We start from the raw sequence: 23,306 nt of genomic DNA, 5'->3' as shown, positions 1-23,306 counted from the left end.
TGGCACTAAATTTTAAAAAATGGCGTGTGTGGTAACTGTCAGTGTTAGTGAAAGCAACAAGGCTGAGCGCAACAGTAGGAATAAGGTGTGTATGTGTTTGTGTGCATGTGTGTTTGTGTGCATGTGTGTGTGTGCGTGTTTGTGTGTGCATGTGTATGTGTATGTGTGTGTGTGTGTGTGTGTGTGCACGCATGTGTGTGTGTGTGTGTGTGTGTGTGTGTGCACGCATGTGTGTGTGCGTCAGCCATACCTGAGGGAGCGTGTCCTGCTGTGTCAAGGCGCCGGGCTTCTGCTGCGCTGCGTTCTCTATTGCTACTTTTGCTACTGTGCTTGGGTCGGCCCCGGCCGGCACGGCCACCATGGTGGCGCTGTGGCCGCCGTTGTTGGGGTCGCTGATGGTGACTATCCGCACGCCCACTTTGCTGGGGATGCCGGACTGGGGCCCCCGCTCCCCGTCTTCAGCCGGCCGCTTGAGCGCCCGGCTCTCGTTAGCTCCGTTTGCTGGCTGCTGTGGCTGGGGTTGGGACTGGACCTCCGACCCCTGGGGAGGCAAGATGGGGGGCGAGTGGTGGTGGTGGTGGTGGTGATGGTGGTGGTGGGGTTGCTGGAGGCGCAGGTGGGGCGTGGGAGCGTCATAGTTCTGGCCCGAGGGCCCGTTGGAGATCTCGACGCTGCGGACCGCGCTCTTGGGCCCGTTGGCCACGCGCTCCGCCGGCTCTGCTTTGGCAGTGTCCTGCTGAGGTTGAGGAAGAGAGTCCGCACCAGGCGCCGCGCCGTGCCCTCTGGGGGCCACCTCCCCGTTCCCCACGTGTTTGGAAGCTTTGTGATTTGGAATGTTTTTGCCGAGGTGGGCACCAGGGCCCGCGGCGTCCCCCCGGTCGAAATCGCAAACCCCGTTGACCAGGAGCTTTCGGGGGTCCGGAGTCGGACCGGCGGGGCTCAGCTTCCCGGCGCTGGCGGCGTCGGCGGCCTCCGTGGCGGGCCCGTTGAGAGCCTGTGCGACCTGAGCACCGGCCAGCTGGCTGTTCCCTGAGTGGTACGGAGGTAGACTCGAGTCGACGCACTTCCTCCCGTTGAGCAGCTTGGCTCCTCCAGGGCCCTGGGGCTCCGCTGCGTCCCCGTTGCTGGTTTTGGCGCCCTCGCCCAGGGAGGAGTTCTCCACCACCTCGATCTTGCGCTCGTGGACGTGAAGCCCCGTGGCGTCTTTGGCCTCCTCCTCCTTTTGGCAGATAATCTTGTCCGCCCGGAACGGCGGCACAGAGACGGGCGGCGTGGCCCCTGCGGGGGGCTGAGGTGAGGTCACGGGCTGCACCTGGACCCCGAGCGCGCTGGGCGGGGCTCCGCTGACGGGCAGGCCCGTCTGCGTCGTCAGCGGCGACGGCACGCCCTGGGCAACCCCGGTGGCGGGGAAGCCCGCGTTTGGCACTACCGTGAACGTGACCTGGTTGGCGGGCGTACCTTGGAGGATGGTGGCCGGGCTGCTGGTGGAGATGAGCTGGTGGCCAGGCAGGAGCTGCAGGCTGGAGATGGGGACAGTCTGTACGGCACCGGGCGACGGCAGCGGGCTTTGGACCAGCTGCACGTTGAGCTGCTGGGGCTGCTGCTGCTGCGGCTGGGCCATGCTCTGGCCGCCGCCGCTGCTGCTGCTGGACACCTGGTAGACCACCTGCGGACTGGGCGCCCGCGTGCTGCTGGGGGGAGGGACCTGCGGCGCGGGGAGGATGAGTTTCCCTCCGGGAGTGGAGGGCCCGCGCTTCGGAAGCAGTAACTGTTTGATCAGGCTGGACTCCGTGGAGGTAGGCTGGCCGGGAGGTGGGGGAGGCGGGGGGTACGTCTGGAGGTGCTGCTGCTGCTGCTGGCGCTTGACGGAGAGCATCTGACTGACCGTGGGAGGGGGGCCCTGGCCCGGGTGCGAGGGCGAGCTCACGACCTGGGGCAGAGGGCTGGAGGTTGGGGGGCAGTGCGAGGGCGGAGGGGTAGAGGTGCTGGACGGCTGCCCGGCCAGCTGGATGGTCTGGGCCGTGGGCATGCCCGAGGGGTTGGTCAGCACTATCTGGTGGATGGCCGGGGCGAACGCTGGGTTTGGCTGGGGGTTGGGGCTGACGATGACCACGTTTTGCTGCGGTGGCGTCTGCTGCTGCAGAGCCTGCTGCTGGGGTTGCTGCTGCTGAGGGAGCTGCTGCTGCTGCTGGTTGGGTGCAGGCTTCGGGGCGATGTTCTGGAAGGTGACCCTGGAGCCCTGCGCGTTCTGGACGCCAGCGACCGTGAACACCTGCCCGCCGGCCACTATCGAGGCCGAGCTGACGAACTGCGGCGGCGAGGCCAGGACCACCGACGACTCCTGGGAGGCGCCGGCGCCGCCGGGCTGGGACAGGCGCTGCTGACCGGCGCCCGGAGGAACCACGCCCTGGACCCGTCCGGCGAAGACGTGGTGGGCCTGCGGGGGGGGGCCCTGCTGGAAGAGCGTGACGGGAGCGTGGTGCAGCAGCTGCTGCGGGGGCGCCATGGCGGCCGGGAGCCCGCCGTGGTTGGGCATGGTGGGCGGCACCGACGCTGTGGGGATGGAGCTCTGGATCATGGCCGTCTTGACCATGTCGCCGGGACGCGGCGGCATGGGTGCGACGGCAGGGCTCGGCGACTGCTGGGGCAGGCCGGGCGGGTTGGCCGGCGGGAAGCGTGGAGAAACGGTCATGGCTGGTGGTGGGTGCGAGTGTGGCGCTGCCTGCACGGCGTAGGCTAACTGCGGCGCTGCCTGGCTGGCTGTAGGGCTGGGGACAGGTGCCCGCACAAACTGCCCACCCATGCCAGGGTGGAGGCCTGAGACGGGAGATAAAATGACAAAAAAAAAAAAAAAAACCTCATGAAGGAAAACAAAAATGCTAATTTCTGACTGGAAGTCAGAGAGAACTAGTCTCTCATAGCACTTCACACTGCATCCAAATGGCCTTAAGTCTACATGCATTTACCATAGACTGTATAAATGAGTGGACAAACTCTCCGTGGCATTACCTGAAGAGTGGGTATGAAGCTTGAAATAGAAGGGCCATGGGCGCAGCCATGTTTGTTATGCCAGCTGATGTAAGCTCACAGGCTAATAAGCAACTTATAAATCACATCAGATATTATTGTTTGTTAGTATTGTTACAATAACTGTATTATTGCATAGCACAGTGTCTACTTATTGCTAACTTCCGAAAAATCTCAGTGATAAAAAAGTCTAACATAATATTTACGCTCTTTCTTTAGGTGTTTCTCTTTTCAAACGTTCAGCTCATTCATATTAAATGCAATTTAACTTGAATATACCATTTACAACAGGTGATTCACAAAGCTGTCATGAACAGGGGAACTACTGGTCCAAAACCATTTGTGCACCAGGCTGTAAGTATATCCATTTCTGCTGTGAACTTGGACATGGTTGCATGGGGGTCTATGGAAATCGACTCACTCTTGGAGCCTGCCCTTGATGGACATTTAAGGTACTGCAGTTTTTTTTAAACTTCCTTGTTGGATTCATTGTTTGGCATCACATTTTGCCACTTGGTATTTACACTTGGTAATTTCCTGCCTTACCTGTTGGGGGCGCCTGTGGGTGTTCTGAGGGGGCTTCGTGCTTGGTCACGGCCACAGGGCTGGGCTGCTGCTGATAGTATAGCTGGATGGGGAGGGGGATGGATCGCCTCCGAATCCCAACCACGTGGATCTGCGCCTGGGTATTCATCTTGCCATCGTCCATGCGTTTGACCGCGTGATTAGGGAAGATTGTCCTGGTGTGTAAAGAGGCACAGCTTATTAGTCAGTCAGTGCTTTAGCCAAAGACATGTGGAGATATTGGAAAAACAAATGCTTTCCTATAACTAACCAGTGAAACCACCTGTCTGATTAACTATGCCTCTCCACTTCCATGTTGTGACTGTTTGACATGTAGAGCATTTGGTTACAACAATGTATTTGCATACCCATGTGTGCAGAGATAACTTTTCATAGAAAGAGTAGACAAAGCCTTACGCACAAGCAGTGTCACTCTCAGTTGAGTTTGATTTAGGCAAGAAACAGGCACACCACAGTTTAATTCATGAGTCCAAATATTCACTTCATCTACAGATAATCTTGTGCCACTAAAAAAATGCATACTGTGTGCAGATTGCTGTTGCAAACAGACACTGTGGTCAGGCTATTCAACTGCTAAAGGGTTAGAGGTGCAGACTCTGCCTCTGACTTTACCTCAAGCACTTGTAGAAGCCAGAGGAGGTGAGAATCCCGCTGCGGGCCATCTTGCTGCAGGTGGCCAGGTACTCAGAGTACATCTCGGACCTCGACACCGAGCCCTCCATGTTCACTTCAAAGTGAGCATTCAGCCTGTGGACCAAGCAGTGCACATTACAAAGTTATCTGGACACATGAACATTTAACATATATTTAACGTACATGACTTAGCTGTGTGCGATATATATCGTCTAAGAGGTCATAATATCGCGATTGTTGTTTTAACGATGAGCAAACTGACATTGTAGAGTATTTAAATTACTTTGAAAAAAACACTTGAAAATATGCACTGAAACCCGATACATTCATTAAATCAGGAAGTGCGTTCAGCAGAAGTGGGAACAGAAGCCCTTGGCTGCAGCAGAGCAAGTCACATGATTGCTAGTGGCTCCACGTGGTCACACGCAGTTAATGTTTATTTTTTTGTGCCTTCAGTTCAAGTGGCATTGATGAGTTAATCAGTCATGTTTTTTTCCTACTCAGTATGATACGGCCAGAAAAGTATTTTGATTGCCAGTTGTTTCGTTATTGTATACAAAGAATTATTCATATGTAAACCTCTGTTAATAGACTTCGCTCTAAATATTTACTTTTATCAAATGTGCCAACCGTTACCATCTCTCTAGATTAGAATGTCTCATATATATTAGCCCCAAGCTAACGCATTCATTTCAATTCTGTTTACACTTGTTGGCTAATGCTACATGATTGCTCTTAAACGTTGAATGTAATCGATGGTAATAACTGAGATATGTCTTAGTTTTACAGTGAATCCTAGGTAAAAGTTTGAAAGGAACTTCAGCTGCAGACTCTCTTGGGAAACTTCTCTATTTGCTCATCTCAGTGGGGACAGAATTGAAAATGTGTCAGAGTGACAAAGCATTGGTTGATTTGGTTGAAAGGTCACATGTTATTGATTATTATAGTAATAATGCTATGCATAAATAATGAGCTGTGAGTAACTCAAACTTTTAAAAACACATTTTTAAAGGATATTGACCAATTATCGTTATTGTCAAAAATCACAGAAAATATTGAGATATTATTTTTTTGTCCATATTGCACACACCCCTATCATGACTGAACTGCTTTAACATCAAACAGTAAAATGTTAGCCTTCCAAATGGGAACAAAAGTATTGATCTAAAATACTACTACACCTACTATTTGAATGCTACTGTATCAGTTACTGCCAGTAAACACTAATCATAACTGTGTCAGACAATAACATCAACAAACATTTTTTTTTTCCCTCAAGCTAATGTGTTGAATGTAAACTACTCACCACTGAAGGGTGAACTTCTCCCCATCTAACTCCACAATACCAGGAGGAGTAGACTGAACAGGGACTCTTGGTGCTGTGAAGAGTGAACAAGATGAAAAATGAAAGATTAACAGATGCATGGATGGTACAAAAAGGTTGTTAATTATTCAACTTTCTCTGCACATCTCCGTTTAATATGCCAACTTGCACACTCCAAGTCCAATCACTATGATCTTGCTGAGCTAGGCAAAAATTACACCCTTGTATGTACAGAGTGCAATACTACATTGTGTCCATCAGGTGGCAGTGCTAAAGCAATGATGAAATTTGCCGACACTTTTCCCATGCATGAGACTGCCAATGATGACATAAGACCTACCATCATGAGTCAGGCCTACATGGGGGTTTACCAGTCACACTCACCTGGTCCAGGTGGGCCCTGCATGGGGGGAGGGACGTGCTCGACGAGCTGTGGCCGCACCTCTGCCACTTGGCTGCTGGACGCCTGGTGCTCGATGAGCTTGACAGCAGTCAGGGCGTCGGGGCCAAACGTGTGCAGATCAATGGACACTAGCCGTACAAGCAGGTCTGTAATGGACAAAACGTATGTTTAAAAAAAAAATTAAAAAAAATACAACTTGCAAACGCCCAAAGGACCATTAACCGGGCAAATTCATTAACTTAATCAAAAGAAAATTAAATCAAGTAAAGTCATCTTCAGAGGAGCTGCAGGGAACCTTCAAATGGTCCAACTAACAACTGGCCCTGCACAGGGGACTGCAACGGAGCAGTAATTTATTATGTCTGGCCAGGCGTGCCTTAGAAACGGAGGTCGGGATAATTAATTCCCCAAAGACAGCGAGGGAGAGTCAATTAAGCTTCAACTCAAGCAGCCGTAAGGTGCATTAAAACAGAATCGCTAAGAGGCAGGTCATTCACATGGTGAAAACCGTGAAAAAAAAAAAAAAAAAAAACTCAATAAAGACTAGTAAAAAAAAAAATCCATCAGAGACTAAAATATCCAGGTGATGCCACCCTCGGCGACCACTTTGCATGAGTCACTACGCATAAGCATTTTCTCCCACATAACTAGACATCTAGACATGCGAGACTGCTATTTCTAGGGTGGCCATTTTAAAGTGCTTTCATCATGCTATGACCTTTAGGGAGAAAAAAAAAACAAAACAAAAAAAAAAACAGCACATAAACACATTCCTCATGTGGCACCACAGAGGAGAGCTGGGGGTAGCCTCTGATGTCCGAGCCTGAGACGGCACCCATTGGACCAAGCTCAGCTATGGGTTACCATGACGACGTACCTATACTCCTCTCCACGGAGGAAATCTTGGAGCAGGTGACCTCGCCGAGCTCGGTGAGCTGGTAGAGCACCTCGAGGGAGGAGATAAGGAGCATGACGTCGGGCAAGGTGAGCAGGCTGATCACTTCGCGGTACGAGTCCTGGTCCACGTACTCGCAGATCAGCACGCCGTTGTCCTCCGCCTTGCTCAGGTTACCCAGGATCTCCATTGCTGAGGGAAGGGAAGAAAAACAACCAGGAGAGTCGGGTCAGGACTATTGATGACTTGGGGTGACTTTAATGCGTTCATAGGAAATATTATCTCCGCTTTCTTACAAGCCCTTCCTGAAACATTACAGAGAGCGCCACGTTATGATGGATACGGACCTCTCATTTTCAGGAAGCGGTCCCTGGACATCAAGCATTTGGTGATGGTGTGGAACATCAGGTGGGTCGTCCGAAAATCCACTGGATCAAGCTGGAGCTAGAGTGGGAAGAAATAAAACAAGGTTAGAAAAAGTCTAAAAGCCTTCTACATGCCAGGCCTACTGAAGCGCAGCGTCTAAAAAACTGAATTAAAAAAAAAAAAAATACACCTTGACTATCAGTGGCAAACACCCTCTAACCATTCAGGTTCAGAATAAATAGAGTGTGTGGGTGGACAGGCTCTTCCCTCCCAGGTCGTACCGGCCAGTGAAGTACACAGTACAAAGTTACAAGGATACTTTAAAAAAAAAAAAAAAAAAAAACTCATACACACTGCAATTCAAAAACTATCAGTTTACACAGAGCCCTCAGTGCCACAGAGATCAGAGATGCAGCCTTCCAGCATTGGAGCCCAAACCAAACAACCTCACGCTAACACTCAACCCTCCTCACCACCCAGGTGATCTGAAACCAGACTCAGGCACAGACCTTCCTCTGACTGCCAGGCCAAATCCGTTTTACATTTTTTTTTTTTGGCATACCCAGATTGCATTCAGGTTGAAAAAAATGGACTCTTGCTAATTGGATCTAAACAATATTTTGGAGGTGGTTGGAAATGTGACTCCAATCAGATTACAACAGATGAGTCTCAGTCCAGACACTCCGGCCACTGAAATTGCAAAACCGTCTATTCAGTCACTTGCAACGAAACGCATAACGACGGCAAATCCTTTTCTCGTGCAACCATGTTGGGCAGCTGTGTCACCAGCGTCTCTACATAGTTATGGCTACATCACTGCCAGAGCAATCAATGCCCTTAGGTCAGTGAGAACTGGACACACAAAGCTGACCTCATCGCTTGTACGTAACAAGCGTCACAATCTCAAGCCTCAAAAGACCGGAACTGATTTGCCTCCAGTCGGAGCACAGCCAGAAATGAGGCAAGAGTGGTAGACAGCCATAAGCGCTGCTTAACTTCCCTACACTGAAACACCAAACTGGGTGGGCGTATGGGCCACACACACAGCTCCACCACATACACATTGCATCCAACGCGTCTCCTTCCCCCTCTTTCTGTCGAGCCCTCCTTCGCCATCTCTTACCTCTCCGGCAACGTTGCCCAGCGTGTCGAGGCCCAGCTGCCGCAGCGAGACGAAGGTGCAGTGGGCGCAGAGCAGCAGGAAGCGCAGGCAGGTGCGGTTGGTGGCCAGCAGCTTGACGTTGGCCTCCTCGAAGGACAGGTTGCGCAGGATGAGCGCCACCTGCAGCACGCGCTGGCCCTCGGCGTCGCCCAGCCCCGGGGCACGCGCTGGGTGGAAGAGCACCTCCTGCCGCCGCCGCCGCTCCTCCACGTGCTCCATGTCTGAGAGGAGGAGGAGGAGGAGGAGGAGGAGGAGGAGGAGGAGGAGGAGGGAGAGGAGGAGAAGGAAAGAATAAACTTGATCATGAGCCTTCAAGCTGTCACGATCTTCTTTAAAAACAATGTTAGGAAGATGTAGTGCAATTCTGCCAAAAGAGTCAAATTACACCCCTCCCTTCCAGGCATCGTGTTGATTGGCTGTTTGTTTCCTACTTACCACAGAGTCCACAGAACAGACAGCTTGAGGACAGTGAGGAGTAATTTGCTGACTTTGACTAATGTGGATTATTAGATTAGTGTATTGGTGCGCTAGTGTATTAGATAAGAAATACAGAATGTACCTTTAAATTCTAATGTTGGCTTCCCTATTCTTACAGTAAATTTAGCACCTCATATGAAGTTTTGAGGAAAGGAACAAAATGTTCTTTTTTGACCCAAGAATACATACCTGGTGAGGTGGTGTTTCTGTTGTCCGAGATGAGATCTCGTACTTCTGTGTCCTCTATGACATCCTTCCAGAACTGTGGAAGACAGAACATTCAGATAGAGTCTAGCAGGAGAAAATCTACAAAAACACAATCCCCTGACAATATGGCTTTTTCACAAATGCAAAAAGCAAAGGGCTGATATAAATCATTAAAAATACATGTTTTCCTGCTGTTTGCTGGTTTATCTCACCTTGTTAAAGTCCCGAGACGTCTTCTCCTTCCAATCCATCCCAAACACGGCAGAGAAGCTCCCCAACGCTGCATAAGAAAAGCACACACACATACACACTAGAGTCAAAAAAACGGTGTGTGCTCATCAAAACAACGCACACATTTAATTGTTAATTAAGAACATGGGCACTGTTGCATGACTCCTGACAAAGTACGAGCTAATTCATCAGTTTGGTGCTGCTGCTTTTAAACACCTTTTCAACCCTGCTGCCAGGCAGGCAGGTATTTATTCTAATGCCTGCCTACATCTATCAAGCAAATACTGCCAGAAAACTCCAACCAACTCAGATACAGCCAAACGAGACAGCAAACTAGGACAAGGCCCTTGTTGCAGGAACAAGCAGAGCAGCTGGTAGTGCTCAGTATGCTTGTCCATCTCTTTAAATCACCTCCCTGCAAAACACATTTCTGCTGCAAACAGACAAGCGGAGGCACGTGGCCGAGTTCGGCGGTTCAGGCCGATGACAGCGCTAAGAGGAACTTCCAGTGAGAAAGCGAGCCCATCGCGCACCTGCGCTACTCTTTGGGCTCTTCTGCTTCTGCTCACCCTCGCAGTTTCCACATCTGTGAGGTAGTCAGCTGGCTGTTGCGAGTGAAATCCACACAGTGGGTAATTCTGTGAATGTGGTCTACCTGTCTGCCAACAGACTCCCACTCAGGGGTCAGAGCCGAGGGAGAGAGAGGGGGAGAGAGAGAAAGAGAGAGGGATAGAGAGAAAGAGAGAAAGTGGGGGGGGGGGGGGAGGATGGCCCTAATCAATCAGGCCCCTAACAAGGCTCTTGTTTAAAGAAGGTAGTGGGGCAAGCGTCCTCCCGTTTTGGATGTTTTGGTGTTTAATTACAACACGCATGGCTGTGGAGTGCAGATGCTCACGCTGCCCTTTGGAAGGTCAACCGCGGCAGCTTCCACGTACTGTAAGTGTCCTATATTCCCCAGGATGGAAATAGCCTCGCTTAAACAGCACGAGAGCCAATGCCCACAGACATAGACACACACACACACACACACACACACACACTGTGAGCGCAGCAGCAATGGTGCGAGGTCCCATTCAGACACACATTAGAGATTCTCACGCCTGACTGCTTAGCCATTCAGCGCCTCAACACACGGCCCCGAAAAGCGAAACAAATAAACACGGCAAGCGTTCACAGCTGAAGGCCGACACACCGGCTTGTGTTCAGTCAGTTCAGTGAGCAGCAGCGGCAGCATGAGGTGTAGCTGTGTGCTGCTGCATGTCAACAATCACCGACAGCGTGTTCAGTTTTGTAGCCAACGGGGGCTATTGAGCATACAGTGGGAGAGCTGGTCTAGCAGCAAGTATTTCACTGGGTGCTAATCGATAACAAGTATGCCGTCGCCACTAGGAATGTAGGAATGTGGCTCTGTGCGAGGAGAATCCTGGGTGGAACAGTGCAGTGCGTAAGTGCGCACACACACACACACGCACGCCTGGCAACGGGGGGAAACCTCAGGCACTGGCAGCAGCAGAGCGGGCAAGTTGCTAGCCGCTCACACAGGTGCACAGGAAACCGGCTTTCTCTGACGGGCGCTCCGAGCACCGACTCCCACCACCAGCAGCAGCGCATGTCAAAGAGTCAGGAGGATCAAAACACGGCAACTGGAGCAACAGCAGCGGCAGGCAGGCAGGCAGGTGGGCGCCAGCACCTGTTGGCCGTGACAGGAACACCGACACACAAAACACGAGAGTATGCACTGGGGCCACCGGCTCACACACACACACACACACACGGAGCTGGCCTCAGTTCGCACGGCAAATACACAGCCAGCCATTCCCATAGGGAAACCAGACTCGCAACTCTCCCACGGTGGCAACCAACTGCTGGCTTTAAAGAGCACCTCAGCACTGCAGCGGGGGAACACGGAATGCAATGGCAGTAAAGGAAAAGGCAGCCGTGATATTCACAGGAAGGGGGGGAATAAAAGGGGAAAAGGGCATTTGCTGTTGCACAGCAGGGGGAATAGAGCATATGTTATGGTTATTAGAACATGTGAGGCTAGATCTGGAAAACCACAACAAATACTGCTCGTGATGCGTTCATGCGGAGGTTTTAACACGTACATTTCCCATGTGCACGTACATTTCCCATAGACTTTTTGGCCCTGAAAACTGAGCGTGTGACTAGTAAACCAGAACCTGCAAAATAGCCTGACTTTTCCCCAGTCGAGCGACAGGAAGTGTAGCAACATAAGCACCTCTCTGGCAAGGCTCTCGCCGAGTGCTGTAGTGCCTCCACTTTAAGAAAACTATGAGCAGCTCTCCTGGAAAGAAAAGGGGGAAAAAAAAAAAAAAAAAAAAAAAAAAAAAAAAAAAAAGATGCACTTTGCATTCACATCTCATATTTCTTCCTTGCAGTGCATGAAGTGCAGTGACTGCAGAAAAGTATCCCAAGACTAAAGTCACACAATGCAGCTTGTAGCATACAAAACAAAACAAAGCTTGTAGAGTGGATAATGCAATATCAGAAGACATGTAATCCACTGCACAGAACACACACCAGTCGTTTGCAGTAGGCTGTGCTCTATGTGCATTTGGTTGGAACAAACATTACAGTTGGAGTGATTAAGTACAGCCTGCACTCTGTGCAATCAGCAGCACCTGCTCCCATTCAAACTGGGGATAACCGACTCAATCTACCTGGGAGGTAGGACCCCAGGATCTCCATGGAAACAGAGGGCTTCCAGTAACAAAACCACAACACTCAGCCAAGCAGACAGACGAGGGCATACATTGGGATTTGCATAAGCACTACACACGCCCGCGCACACACACGCATGCATGCACGTGACGTACTGGGTTAAAAAAAGAAATCGTTTATGTATGAAACTCACAGTATGTGTGTGGTGGGTCTATGCAAATCCATCCCAAAAACACCAACACGAACACATAAAGGGTCAAATAAAAATCTGCCAAAGTACATAACGGGTGTGACAGGGTCATAAACACGAGGATGCATTGGAGGGTGCACTGGAGGGTGCTATAAGCAATAACATCCATTAAGGTGCACACACACAGCATTTCTCCAGATATTCTAGCATTCTGTCCATCTAATGTTCTTTTCATGGCATTCAGTTCATTCTCTCTTCTGTTCCATCGTGACTGCCAGCAAAGATCAACAAATCACATGCAGCACTTACTAAAAGTCCTGCATGCCATGTACAAACATATGGGTTTCTGTATGAGCAAATGTTTGTGGTTTACACATTGACTATACACCACCATATCATGGCCTTGTGGTGCAAGTGTGTGTGTAATTCAGTGTTGAGTATGTGCCTGTATAAAAGACTTTGACCGTGAGATGCACCTATTGAGAATCTTCATCTTGAGGACTATCTGTGTGTGCTTTTATGTGTGTGTGTGTGCGTGCGTGCGTGCGTGTATATGAGTGTGAGTGTGAGTGTGTGAGTGTGAGTGTGTGAGTGTGTGTGTGTGTGTGTGTGCGTGTATATGAGTGTGTGTGTGTGAGTGTGTGTGTGCGTGTGTGTGTGTGTGTGTGCGTGTATATGAGTGTGTGTGTGCGTGTGTGTGCGTGTATGAGTGTGTGTGTGCGTGTGTGTGTGTGTGTGTGCATGTGAGAGTGTGTGTGTGGGGCATGTAGGGGGCTGTACGTACAGTCGTCGAAGACCCCCGTATGGGCCAGCAGCAGCGTGACCAGCTTGGGCTCCTTCTCCAGCTGCATGGCGTGCTTGCTCTCGTTGGACAGCAGCGTGCACACGTTGATGGCAAAGTCCACCTCGTTGGGCAGGCCCGACAGCAGGGACAGCACCAGCTTGTTGTAGTCGGACGGCGCCACAAAGTCCGTGGACAAGCCATAGCTTTGGCGGAGATAGTCTGCAAGGCATAGAGAAAAGGAAAACAATAAGACCATTTGTCAAGCGCAATACAATTTAACACACCTGGGAATGCCCCGGCTACTCTGCTGTGCTGATACTGTGTGCTGTGCTGAGGTGTGAGCATCCCTGAAGCTGGGGACGGGACTGACACAGCAGGGGTGCTGAGAGCACACGGACAGGAAAACAAGCTGGACTTGTGGGGGGGGGGGGGGGGGGGGGGCAGCATGTTGTGGTGTGCTCAAGTCTGACTGAGAGCCTTGAGTGCGCTGTATGATATTACTCTCCTTCACAGCGGCAGGGTTTTAGCCCGAATGTGTCAGTCAGCACGGTGGTCGGCGGTGGAACGTGGCCAGCGGTGAGGGGGGGAGGCGGCGCCAAGCCTTGGGGGAGAGAGTAGTAACTCGCCGTCGGTCAGGAGACAGATTGTGAAAGCTCTACGGGAGCGTGAGAGGCACTGAGAGCGTGCTCCCTCAGCGGTGTAGGAGACGCTTTGGTGGGAGACAGACAGACTGTGTGTGTGTGTGTGTGTGTGTGTGTGTGTGTGTGTGTGTGTGAGTGAGTGAGTGAGTGAGTGAGTGAGTGAGTGAGTTTGGGGATGGGAGCGTGTGTGCGGAGGCTACTACAACGCGTGGCCGTTTCTGGTGAATAGCCGCCACAGCTGAAACGGCAAAGCGTTTTCAAATGTCCGCATATGAAAAGAAGTAGCAACGCTGCAAGTCTGCAGTGTGCAGGGCAGGCAAGCCCGCTCTCCCTCTCTCTCCCTCTCCCGCTCTCCCTCTCTCTCCCTCTCCCTCTCCCGCTCCCTCTCGTTCTCTCTCCCTCTCTCGTTCTCTCTCCCTCTCTCGTTCTCTCTCCCGCTCTCTCTCGTTCTCTCTCCCGCCCTCACTCTGTCTCTCACACACACACACACACACACACACACACACACACGTGCGAGTGGAGGCCTCCCCGTGGCCCCCGCACTCCGTGGTGGTGGCACAGAGTGTAAGTGAGCTGGCCCAGCTCCAAACCCGTCCCGACCCAACACGGAGCCATGGCTACGCGCTATTACACATCTTGTGGTGAGTCACTAGCGCGCGCTCACACACACACACACACACACACACACACACGTTTGCCTTTTCCTCACCACCAAACTGGGGAAACACACTTTTGACTCTGCCAGAGTGACACCACAGCGCTTGCACACACACACACACACACACAAGTGAGGGCTGTCAGACGGTATTCTGCTTTTGAAATGGTAAGAGCAATTCACATTGGAAAAGCAAAAAAAAAAAAAAAAAAAAAAAACAACACACTACATTCTAATGATGCAGCACTGTTCTATCACCAGTTCAGTTTCCAATGCTGAAGTACCCCGACTTCAGCCAGTGTAAGTGGAAAGTGAACCGATTCTGAAAAGAAAACTGTCCAGAATCTAGAACACTAGGGCTACCCTTCCCAGTAGTCAGCAATTCCCTCAGTTCTCTCAGTCACCTCTTCATCTAGTAGTTGCTCCAGCAAAACACAATCACCTAATGCCCGTTGAACACTACTCAAACTTTGGGCAAACACTTGCTTAAAACACAAGTGTGTCTATATTTAGACCTCATAGGTGTGCATAGTCCTGGTGGTTGTAATTGAGCTATACTAGATACTGACTAATAATCTTTTAGTTAAAATGATAAATTGAATCTTAGACATGAAATTGCAGTTTGTGGCCTAAATTAAACTTATCATAGCATATTTTATGGCATCTGGTAGCTGCCGAGGCCTGACCATATTTGAATAGACCCTTTCATCAATAAAAACAAAAACAATGCTTGAACGTTCTATTTGGGCCCCAATCTACTTCCTCTGCATTAAGATAACATATGGAATGTTAAAAAGGAAGTCTTGTGGGGCCAACTATGATGCTGATAATGGAACTCTCTCGAAAGGGTCCATAGACCATTGCTGGTTTTGAGTGAATTCCAGCACCACTTTCAAGGAATTTGACCGCTGGCTCTGCTTTAGTCGGCTGGACAGCGGAAATAGGCGGTCTACTAGCTGAAGCAGACCGCTATCCTTTGTGGACGTAAGCAAAGCAAGTGGTTGCACAGTTTACACCTACGCCAATCCCTTTTCATCTTTATATGCATCTGAGAGACAGACAGACACAGGGCTGGTCAGTTGTGAATTTGGTCAGCCATGCAGCCTGCTGCCACACAGCGGGCGAAGTGCAATTCAGGTAACCAAAGTGCCTTGGCTGTGTCCCTAAGCCTTACACAGAGCAAGATTGCACTATTGTTGGGCGGAGCTCAGGCCAAGCGCATTAAGGCCTTGGCGTTCTTTTCCTGCAAATTCCTGACATTAAAGGAAACGCTGCGGGATCAAACAGGGTCAAACAGAAGCCTTTGAATGTGGTCATGCGTCTCGGTGCTCCATACACCAACCTCAGACAAGTGCAAATGTTCCTAAGGGCTTCTAGCAGCCCCCTAAATTGTTACCCAATCAATATTTCATGCACTCTTGCTTAGAAAGACGCTTGGCAGGGTTGATGGCGGAGCGAGGCCTGTTCATTTGTCCTAACGGCGTGTGGTTAAGCAGACAATACCACTAGCCTTTCAGCCGTGTTTACGCTCCGCAAGAACGCCGACAGGTGTCAGACAAGTGAAAGAAACAGCTGGCACAATTCCAGTTCTGCAAGTCATTTATTTACACTGACTGGTGGGAAATTCATGCATTAAGCTGTTGATACTGACATCTTGCCTTTCAAAAAAAAAAAAAAAAAGAAAAGTCACTTTCAGTTGGGCCACAGGCACTTCATTTGAAGTCTGGCACCAAGGGTAATGCAAGGAGCACAAAGGAGATCACAGCTGCCCTGTAACATGACTAATTCTTCACAGGCCAATGAGGACAAACATCTCCAATCTACACTCATTTGACAGCTCATAAGAGGCCAGTGCCCTCCAATCCCACACTCTGCCGGCTATTCTCTTGGAGAGAGGAAAAGAGAGCTACAGATACAAGAGAGAGAGAGAGAGAGAGAGAGAGAGAGAGAGAGAGAGAGAGAGAGAGAGAGAGAGAGAGAGAGAGAGAGAGAGAGAGAGAGAGAGAGAGAGAGAGAGAGAGAGAGAGAGAGTGTGAAATAGAGCGAGAGAGGTTCCCACATGCTTAACACATCCAACAATATCAAAGATGTGACATGGGACCCATGCTGGGAGATGGGAATAGAAAGCATCCTGTTTGTTCTCTCTCTCTCAGAGGTTGTTCTGTGGGTCTGATCTGAGAGACACAGAGAGAGGAGACACATGCCGTGCTGGACAAGACTCCCCGGCTTCATCTGTCGCCATGTGGAGTGCTCACCATTACCTCACCATGACATCACTTGTGTATGTTTCATCAAGTGAAACAAGACCCTCAAGCTTAACATGCGGACAGCTGAGAGGGGCCTAAAAGAGAGGGGCCACTGTGAGTGGAGCAACCTGTGTGTGTGTGTGTGTGTGTGAGGGAGAGGCTGAGAGTGAACATCTGTGTGAGCAGAGAGAGGAAGAGAAGCCAGCTTACCTGATACAGAGTGTTGCTGGTAGTTGTAAGAGCAGGGTATTGCACCAATTGGAAGAGATGGTTTTGGGTTGCCCGGCTGGACGTCATCGTCATCTTCACCGAAGTGGTGGACTTTCTCATACTTTTCTAAATAGCTGTAGGGAAGGCAAAGGAGAGAGAGAGAGAGAGAGAGGGAGGAACACTGAGTCACTGTCAACAAATAGGATCAGCTAAGGAGAGCAAGCAAGACCCATCTGTGAAAGACCCATCTGTGAACTTAAAACAAACACAGACACAACACTCACAGAGATGACAGAGAAAAGAGTCTCCAGTATTAGCGTTTTAACAGCAACAGCTCCCATGTTGCCCCTCTGGAGTCTAGTTAGCATTACCATTCAGAATCACTGATCAGAGTATCGACACGTGAGGGCATGACCAGCCCAAGCAGAGCGAGGAGGGCAGCGAGGGCAGGCGAAACAAAGAGCTTAGCACACTGACCTACATAATGCTACTACAGGAGCGCAGCGCCTTGGCAGACTGGAGGGACTCCTTACCAGCCTCACACCAGCATCATTTGCAAAGAGAGAGGAAATTCAAGTCTAGCGTAAGAGATAAGACTCATTTGGTCCAAACTGCTTTAGGCCCAGTATTAGATGTGAGCACATAACTTCATAACAGAAATCTTGAAATATGAGGGTTTTTTTTATTTATTTTTTTAAGTTTACTGTAACAACAGAGAGAAATGTTTGGTCCAAACTGTTTGAAAACCACCAGCCTGGATGAGGGCATGGGCTTTCAGTCCAACAGTAGGCTAAATGTCTGTCTGAGGAGGCATCCTGATGCGCACCCTGACAGAAACATACTAGAATTGATACTCTGGTTCACCGCTCTTGGCTAGAGAGGCCAGTCGGAACAATCTTTGGACAGTGAATGTGACCTACAGCTTGAAGTTACAGCGCAAAAAGTTATCCCCAAGTTCCCTTCCATGACATTTTATTTATAGCAGAAACTCTACTAAAACTACCGGTACTTTGAAATGACACCAATTTTCATCAGGAATAACTACAATGACAACACAGACATGCGAAATGAGCAGACACGCAAATTAACTGCTTCAATTAGCACCTTAAGATGTCACAGCGCAGTGAAGCCTTCACATTTCATATGGTGAGAGACAGACATTCAATTCTTAGAATGGTTTGTTCATTAACAACACTGGTGAGTACAAGCAGTGTGATGGAACGTGTGATCGCACCGGTATGGCCGACCAACACACACATCACTAAATCAGTGGGTAGACTCTGCAGCCAATATCCTCCCTTCAGTCAACTTGAAGGAAAATGACAGGCTCACTTTCATGCACAACCCACCTCTTCCAATTCCCCCTTCTCCAGCCTAGAGACACACAGTGAGTTCGCTGTTATCCTACATTCCCCTGATCTGGAAAGCGCTAGGCTACTAAACGCACACATCAATCCTCATCCCTGTGTTGGATGGTTTGTTGAATGCAAGACACCACAAACACAGATGCCATTCCTGCCTACATCGAGCTATTCTTAGAAAGGCCTTACTTAACAGCAATAAACTAAACGCGTGCCCCTCAGGGCGTCTGGGGTCATTCCAGACGCTCGTCCACCAGCGGTCCAGAAGTCCCGTCTCCGTTGGTGCTTGCGTGTGCAAATGACGTGTAACGCCCCGGGAGGGAGGAGAGCTGCTTCAATTTAAATTCCACTGGTAATACCTGCAGGAGCCGCGCCAGCAAAGGTCAGACAGCGCTGTGCGGCATTTCACTATCTGCTTCTTGTGGCTTCAGCAAAGGAGGGGAAATGTGAAGGGACATTTCTTGTTTCTTTGCTTTATTTCTCTTTTTCTTCCCGAGGGGTGGGCAGTTTGGCCACGTTGTCTGACAGCAGGCCCAAACAGTACGACATTCAAGATTTAGTGTCCATTTACCTCAAGTAACGCCATCAATCTCGCAATCTCAGTGACAAACCTTTGAATTTCCACACAAAGGCAATGCATACAAAGAGAAATAATAAAAACAGTCGAAGGACCACAAAACTTCTGTATCTGCAACAATGTATCCACCGACCAATAGTTAACAGACCCTGGAAATATCTAAGTCACATGCCCAATGTCAGGTTCCATTCCTTATGTTTAAGTGAGACAGTCATATGACATTTGTTAACAATGAAAACACAGCCATCCCTTACAGCAATGATTCAGTCCGGCTACAACACAACATCAAATGCATGTGAGGAACTCGGACCAGATGTCGCGGGCAAAACCCAGCCAGGACCAGAGGTAAAGAGTGATCACTCCTTAAGAAAGAACAGGATCCTCTACCAACTTCAGCCCAAAGAAAAAGGAAGGCAAATACCTGCCAAACCCAAGTTTCCTCATCAGCTAGCCTAATCATGCCACACCAACACAACACACCAAGTCACACAACAGTATCCCTAATCAAAACTATCAATGACCAGTGAAAACCAAGACAGACATTTCCCCCCCCCAAACACACATGGAGACAGACATACACAAAGACAGCAGAGAGAGAGAGAGAGAGAGAGAGAGAGAGAGAGAGAGAGAGAGAGAGAGAGAGAGAGAGAGAGAGAGAAACTGGCTCACCGAACAAAACACCGAAGCCCATGTGCAGCATGAGCGCCATGACAAGAGCCACTCCGCCGCCGACGACTGCAGGCCCACTGCCGCGTTTGTCCGAGGTAATCCCTCATTCACGAGCGGCACGCTACGCTCTCTGGACTATAAATACCCTCCACACAGAGGAGCGTCATCAAACGCCGTCTGGCTACGGGGGAGGCAGCTGCCATATCTTGCGTGTGTGTGTGTGTGAGAGAGAGAGAGAGAGGGGGCATGCATAGTGTCTGTGTGTGTATATCTGTGTGCATGTGTTCCTGTCTGGCAAAAAGCATGCATGACTAGGAGTCTCTCTCTCGCTCTCTCTCTCTCTCTCCCAGTCGCTCGCCCTCTCTCGTGTTAACAGCAACAATGAGCGCTCGCTCCCAGATCAAATTTGTGCTTCCACTGAAGCCAGCTTGAGGCGAAACACATGAACCCTGTAATAGTCCAGTTCATCTCTGCCTGTCTAGGCATCAACAAGGGAGGAATGACTAAAGGCCCACAGTTAAAAGCAGCAAGACAAATTCACATTTAAATCTGAGCAATACCCCAGAGCCATAGGGTGTTGATTGGGAGTCAGAACTGGAGTATTTATCAAGGAACTGTCAATCTCACGAGAAAAAATGAAAAAGGCATCTTAATAAAGAAGAAATAAATAAAGGCATAAATAAATATATTTTATTTCTTGCCTCTGCTCTTGTGTTGCTGCTATGATTTTCCAATTGTATTCATGAATCGTGTTGTTGTTCAAAATATAGAAGTTCAAAGGCTACTTAGACTTTCAGAAAATGTGGTCTATTTTAGCACACACTTTATCACATTTCTTAACAACGCAGGAGACTGAAATATAGGTTGGTTAAAGCTAAAATTAAGATGCAGGACACACGGCTTCAAATGTTCCCTGCTGCTATGCACAACTACGCTCAAATGCACAAGTGCTTCTGACAAACGCACGGATGGAATCTGTCAATCATTCTGCTTACACATAGGAAAACATCAATACAGCTACCCAGATGTCTCGAGGTGTACTTTGGCCATAAACAACAGCACAGGCTGCCCTCTACTGGGCACATACACTTGCACATGCACACACACACACACACACACACACACAAATACACACAACACTTACAGTCATAACCATGCATGCACAGCATACTCATTCAGACAACAGCAAAGACGATCCTACAATCCAAGCATATCTATACAAGCTACACAGATCCACATCCAAGCCTCTAAATTTAGCCTACCCTTTAGATCGCACTCAGCCACCAGGGTCAATTAAATCACTAATGTGAAGGCATTATTAAAGTGCCAAACACTTAAATATTTAACTCTCTAGCCATCTTTGATCCAGGCTCTCCAGAAAAGTTGAAGCAGTCACACCATAGCATAGCGTACTTCTGACTCACTGGAGAGGATGGCAAGTTAACTTCATAAAAGAGTATTGAATCAGATGTCTTGTTTGATTTAGCCAGTGCAGGACTTAGCCTAACTTTAGCCATCAATGACTAATTAGCAATAATTCTTTGTTCATTCAACTCACTTTGAATAATTAAAAACATTCAATAACCTCTTATTCTTGACAATTAAAGCCATGACCTTGGCATTCCTTCCATCAGGCTACTATGCTTATCATATAACAGGTAAGTAAATTAACCACTTACTCCTTGAAAGGCCTTATGCCCTATATACATCAACTCTAATAAAACACAGCAAACTATCTAAAGGCCTGTGGACACTTGGCATCTCTTGGCAGCTGTAGTCCCCTAGTCGGGCCTCATCTGCCCTCAGTCCAGAGTTACGGCCCAGACAAATTACAGGTGTGTCACCTGGCTCCAACAATCTCTGAAACTCGCATTGGCTTAGATTAGCGAGAACAAAGATGCTGTGCCTTAACAGCACTTTGCAGCTTTGACTGACAAAGGCAGATGAAAAGCCTCTGCCTCTACTGACAGTGAACCAAATAGTTTGGAGTGATTACTTGAAATGGTAGTACACTCAGGATGAAACCTCCACCAAATTCCATGTTGGAATTGTGATCACACTAATGTTTTTAAACTCCTTGTTACTTAAATGTATTGTAGTATAGTTTAATCTAATTTTCTTGACTGTAAAACACTTTGGGTCAACTCCTGTTGTTTTAACCCTTAAAGGTGTAGGTTTTTGAACATTCTAAGTTCCGCAACAATTGAAGGTTCTAAAATTCTATGTTGAATTCAATGAACCCAGATATTCTTTAGAACGTTCATTTCTCAACATTCCCGTCACACCAGTGTGATGGTACTCCTTTAAAGGTGCAATTTGTAGGATTGTTACCGAACGTTCTGTAGGCCAAAATCAAAACACTGGTGAACGTTCTCAAGACTACCAGACGCAAGCCTCTTCTGGGTTGCCAGATGTAATAAAGACTTAGCTAACGTTAGTTGACCTGCAGCTGCTTTAACGTTTCTCCAACCATGACCCAGCTACACATTACGGAAACAGTGAAAACAAAAAATACCTCTCTAACCAACGTAACATATTTAGCTGAAGTTAGCGATGCAGATGAAGTTTAGCCTAAGCTACCTGTTGTGGAGTAATGGCCAGCTCTGCGTCAGACATCACCATCTCAGGAAGCTCCTCCGATGTCCACTTAATTTGTGTCTTGTTTTAATTTTGGAAATTTGCCTACCTCTCGTAGGCGTTCATGACTACAACTGACAGCTGTTGACAGTTGGCCTTTGCTAATTTGGCAACCCAAATAGGAGGACGCGCTAGCCCATTATTAATACGCTATTCTAGAATTAATCATTCAAAACATAAACGAAAATTCCAAGAGATTCCGCCCCGTAACTCATTTTCTTTCATGGGTTTTACGGGTTAGAGTAATGTTGTCAAATAAGCCATTACTTCAATTCATCGCGTTTCCTTACTCTCTGACAACATATGGTGATCATTTTTGGAATGGTTACAGTTTATTTTCCATTATTTCCTACATACTGGACCTTTAAGGGTTAAATAGGCAACACATACAGTGACTTACTTGCCTTGACGTTGGGACAGAGGCACTGATGTGTCCTGGTAGCAGTGCAGCGCGTGTTTACTGAGGGAACTAACCCCAGAAAGCCCAACTGAGTCTCTCAGGTGCGATGCTCCAGACGGTGCTCGTGAATACCCTGGTGCAGAACTACAGAGCCAGGAGCAGGAGCAGAACTGGGACTACATTGGGCGAGTCCAATCTGACAACTTGACACTTTGCATTCAGCAGGACCTGGGCCCTTTGAAATAAGATGCTTCATAGCTCTGCCGACAGCCCACAATCTTGCTTAACACAACCCCACGGGCAAGGCTGCCAAGTGCCTACTGAGAATACCAACACTCCTACTGAACAGACTGATCCAGCCCCACTAATGGTCAGTTAGGCCTGTCATTGCCTGTTAGGACCTAAATGCTGAATAACAGCCGGCCCCAGTGGCTGGTAGCTACATCAAGAGAACCTAGCCTGTGGAACAGACTTCTGGAGTGGAGAGACATTGAGGACACTGAGCATTCAGTGACCTTTCCTGCTGTTAAGGCTGCAATACTTAGCCGATACTGTATACTGCCAGAAAACCAGAGCAGATCCAACAGGCAGTTCACACAATTGATTAAAATTTCACACCATCTAAAAAAAATAAATAAAAAAAGTAGAAAGTAGAAACTTTGCCCTGTACAGTCACGGTGGCATGACCGGTGGCCGTCCCACTCCCATCAAAGCGGACCCATCTCGACACACTCCACCTTCCCCCGGAGACAGTGATCAAAGCGAGTAATAACAAACAGATGAAACCAGTGCCACTTTCCTTGCCTGCCCACAGCAGCTGTGTGGTCGTCCCCCCACAGTACAACAGACAGCACTTAGCCCTGCTCAACAAGTTCCCCTTTAGATCATTCAAAGTTTTTGCCATCGATGAATACACTAAGCACCACCTCCATGGTTTCACATTC

General features: G+C 48.9%; 2 protein-coding genes across 4 annotated transcripts in view; one reads left to right on the top strand and one right to left on the bottom strand.

Annotated features, from left to right (window-relative positions):
* Window positions 1-23,306, bottom strand: part of arid2 (AT rich interactive domain 2 (ARID, RFX-like)) — a 32,369-nt gene that overhangs the window by 3,529 nt on the left and 5,534 nt on the right. For all 3 annotated transcript variants that reach the window (XM_042078272.1, XM_042078273.1, XM_042078274.1), the window contains 12 exons: window positions 16,719-16,852; window positions 12,967-13,185; window positions 9,292-9,359; window positions 9,062-9,134; window positions 8,357-8,616; window positions 7,215-7,311; window positions 6,850-7,059; window positions 5,954-6,118; window positions 5,552-5,624; window positions 4,225-4,359; window positions 3,574-3,767; window positions 251-2,817 (listed from right to left, as the gene is read on the bottom strand). In XM_042078272.1, coding sequence (XP_041934206.1) covers window positions 251-2,817; window positions 3,574-3,767; window positions 4,225-4,359; window positions 5,552-5,624; window positions 5,954-6,118; window positions 6,850-7,059; window positions 7,215-7,311; window positions 8,357-8,616; window positions 9,062-9,134; window positions 9,292-9,359; window positions 12,967-13,185; window positions 16,719-16,852 — 4,195 coding nt within the window. The remainder of the gene's footprint in view (window positions 1-250; window positions 2,818-3,573; window positions 3,768-4,224; window positions 4,360-5,551; window positions 5,625-5,953; window positions 6,119-6,849; window positions 7,060-7,214; window positions 7,312-8,356; window positions 8,617-9,061; window positions 9,135-9,291; window positions 9,360-12,966; window positions 13,186-16,718; window positions 16,853-23,306) is intronic.
* Window positions 5,637-23,306, top strand: part of tspan33a (tetraspanin 33a) — a 42,270-nt gene continuing 24,600 nt past the window's right edge. Inside the window, exon 1 of the mRNA XM_042078278.1 lies at window positions 5,637-5,685. Within this exon, the coding sequence (XP_041934212.1) occupies window positions 5,665-5,685 (21 nt within the window). The 5' untranslated portion in view covers window positions 5,637-5,664. The remainder of the gene's footprint in view (window positions 5,686-23,306) is intronic.

The sequence above is a fragment of the Alosa sapidissima genome, chromosome 22 (genome assembly GCF_018492685.1).
Source record: "Alosa sapidissima isolate fAloSap1 chromosome 22, fAloSap1.pri, whole genome shotgun sequence".
NCBI lineage: Eukaryota > Metazoa > Chordata > Actinopteri > Clupeiformes > Clupeidae > Alosa > Alosa sapidissima.
This window is presented reverse-complemented; position numbering and strand designations above follow the sequence as displayed.